The sequence below is a fragment of the Pipistrellus kuhlii genome, unplaced genomic scaffold (assembly GCF_014108245.1).
Source record: "Pipistrellus kuhlii isolate mPipKuh1 unplaced genomic scaffold, mPipKuh1.p scaffold_m20_p_117, whole genome shotgun sequence".
In the NCBI taxonomy this organism is placed as follows: domain Eukaryota; kingdom Metazoa; phylum Chordata; class Mammalia; order Chiroptera; family Vespertilionidae; genus Pipistrellus; species Pipistrellus kuhlii.
The window spans coordinates 52,407-55,093 of record NW_023425424.1 but is presented as its reverse complement, the minus strand read 5'-3'; the positions used below and the strand labels follow the sequence as shown (position 1 = coordinate 55,093).

General features: G+C 65.6%; 1 protein-coding gene across 1 annotated transcript; it reads left to right on the top strand.

Moving 5' to 3' along the window:
* Positions 1-2,687, top strand: LOC118716052 (protein C19orf12 homolog). Its single transcript, XM_045579824.1, has 4 exons — positions 1-202; positions 1,210-1,634; positions 2,213-2,477; positions 2,620-2,687. Exons 1-3 carry the CDS (start codon positions 57-59, stop codon positions 2,473-2,475), a joined length of 834 nt encoding a protein of 277 aa, XP_045435780.1. The 5' UTR covers positions 1-56; the 3' UTR covers positions 2,476-2,477; positions 2,620-2,687.

The following is a 2,687-nucleotide window of genomic DNA, read 5'->3' as shown; positions in this document are numbered from 1 at the left end:
GCCCCGCGGAGCTGGGCCGCACTGGCCGGCTAACGGGCAGTTCACTCCTTTTCCAGATGGAGCTGCAGGAGGAAGAAGTCCCATCCGCGGAGGTCCACCAGGGGCAGGAAGAACTGGCCTCCCACAGGGCCCCCAGAGCCCAGCCCAAAACCGGCTGCCGCCCCACATGGGAGAGCAGAAAGGACTTCCTTCTCAAACCCAGGTGCCTGTGTCACACACACACACACACACACACACACACACACACACACACACCCTGGTCACCTCAAACCCCTCCCGGCAGGCAGACTTGTCCGGCTGATGCCGTTTTGCAATTTCTGCCTCGAGGACGGAGCCATGGACGCCGGGTCCAGGTCAGGCCCTTGGGTCTTGCCTCCCGGGTGCGGCTGGAGACCCCCTGGCTCCTGTGAAGGCAGCGTCCCCCGCCAGGCTGCTGTGCCCTGGGGGACCCTGATCTGGGGAATGTCCCGGGCCCGGCCGGCGTGGCTCCAGCTGGAGGTCACCGGTCCATTCCTGTTGGGGCACAGGCCCGGGTTGTGGGACGGGTCCCCGGTGAGGGCGTGCAGGAGGCGGCTGGTCCATGATTCTCTCAGGGTGTCTCTCTGGCTCCCTCCGCTTCCCCTCGGACACCGATGGAAAGTACATGAATATAAAACACACAGAAGGTCCCAGGCACTGGCACAGGGACTCGGCTCTCCTGGGCCTGCGAGAAGTTCCGAAACCCTGCCCACAGGCGGAGCTGGAGGCTGCCCTGTGCCCTGTGCCCTCCTCAGCAGCAGTCAGCATGAGTCAGCCCTGGAGAGGGGGAGGGGGAGGGGGAGGGGGAAGTGCCCCCTGGAGGGGGAGGGAGGGAGGTGCCAGCTGGGCTTGGCCTCAGCTCCAGCTGGAAATAGCTCAGCTTTGATTTTACTTCCCAGCCCCGCCAGGCAGGGGCGCTCCATCCCTAGGGCCCTGGGCAGAGCCTGCCCCGCCCGCCCTGTTTGCCCCCCCTGCCAGCTGGGCCAACAGCCTCCTGACCCCAGAGGCTCCCTGTCACCGGTTCCCAAAGGCCAGGGCCTGCTCCGTGCCGGGTCCCGGGAATGCTGGAGTCTCTTCTCCTCTGGCCGGTGTGTCTTCCTGCCGCGGCCGGCCCACGAATGGCGCCGGGCTGCCTTTTACAGCGGTGGCTTTCCTTTTCTGTCTTTTCTTTAATGTTTTTTGTGATTTCAGCGAGGAAGGGAGAGAAAAAGAGAGAGAAACAGCAATGGTGAAGAGCGAGCTTCGGGCGGGAGCAGAGAGAGGGAGAGAGACATCAATGATGAAGAGCGAGCTTCGGGCGGGAGCGCTGACCCGTGGGCACCCTCCGTCCGGCAGCGGCAGGCGCGCCACGCCCCTGATGGTGGACGAGGCCATGTGGCTGCTGTGGAAACTCTCGGAGAAGAAGGAGATGAAGGCGGCCGTCAAGCACGTAAAGCGGGGCGTCGCGCTCACCTGCATCGTGACCGGGATCGGGGGCCTGCTCTTGGGCCCGCCGGGCCTGTTTGTCGGTGAGTGCAGGGCCGGGGGGGGGGCCGGGGAAGAAGGGCGGACGGACACGAAGGCCTCTGTCCACAGCGGCCTCACGGGAGCTGCCACCGCGGAGGGCTGGGAGCTGAGTGAGACACGGCCTCTGGACAGACGTGTGCGGGCACACACGTGTCCTGTCTCAGCAGCACGGGCTCCTCCTGCGGGGCCGTGGGTGCGGCCTGGGGGGCGCCCTGCCCGAGGTGTGTGCCTTTGCCCCCCTGGGTGGGCCGCTCCTGTCTGATTGCAGGGACGGGGGAGCTTGAACCCAGGCCTCTGGCCGTCACGTTAGCTGCTCAGAGAGGGCCCCCTGCCCCCCACTCCCACCCTGGGCCCCAGGCTGTGCAGGAGAAGCTGCCCCTCGTCTCCCACAATGCACCTGCCCTGGGCACAGCCCTCCTCCCATCTGGGGACCAGAGTGTGGCAATGGGGGAGGTTTGGCCGCTTCCCGTGGTCCCTGGGAGGTCGAGTGAGTTGCTCCCTCTAGTCTGGGAGCAGGAGGATGCCCGGGTGACCCCAACCTCGGGCCGGGACCCAGACCACGGGCGTGGCCTGAACCATGGGCTGTGGGCCGAGTCATGGGCTGCCACCTAAATCCTGTGACAGCTCCCAGCAGCCCCGAGGCCGGCCCTGTGAACAGCCCCCCTAACCGGAACGTCCTGTCCCCCAGGGGGCGCCGTCGGGGGGCTCCTTGCCTGGAAGACCAGCGGGCAGTTTAAGCCGGTCCCCCAGATCCTCATGGAGCTGCCGCGGGCCGAGCAGGAGAAGCTGCTCAGCCAGGTCACGGCCATCGTCAGGCACCTGGAGTGGACGGACGCTGTGCAGCTCACCATGCTGGTCATGGGCAGCCAGGCGCTGCAGGCGCGGCTGCTGGCGCTGCTGGTGGGCTACGTCACCAAGGAGCTGCAGGCCGAGGTGCAGTACGGAGACTAGGCACTAGGGGGGCTCCTGATAGGTGATTCTAACACTATCCTCCTTTCTACTCTGTAAAATAAATAAATAAAAAGAATGAAATGGAATTAAAAACAAAAGCAGCAGCTGGGGACCGGAGTGAGGTGCGGAGACCAGGCTGGCAGGTGGGCGGGCACAGGACTCGGGGCGGCCGGGTGCTGGTCCCGCTCTGGAAAGGGAGAGGGTAGAGCAGC

Coding starts and splice junctions, on each gene's coding strand:
- LOC118716052 (XM_045579824.1), top strand. CDS start 57: ATGGAGCTGCAGGAGGAAGAAGTCCCATCCGCGGAGGTCCACCAGGGG. Junction 203..1,209: donor GACTTCCTTCTCAAACCCAG/GTGCCTGTGTCA, acceptor TTGTGATTTCAG/CGAGGAAGGGAGAGAAAAAG. Junction 1,635..2,212: donor CGCGGAGGGCTGGGAGCTGA/GTGAGACACGGC, acceptor CCTGTCCCCCAG/GGGGCGCCGTCGGGGGGCTC.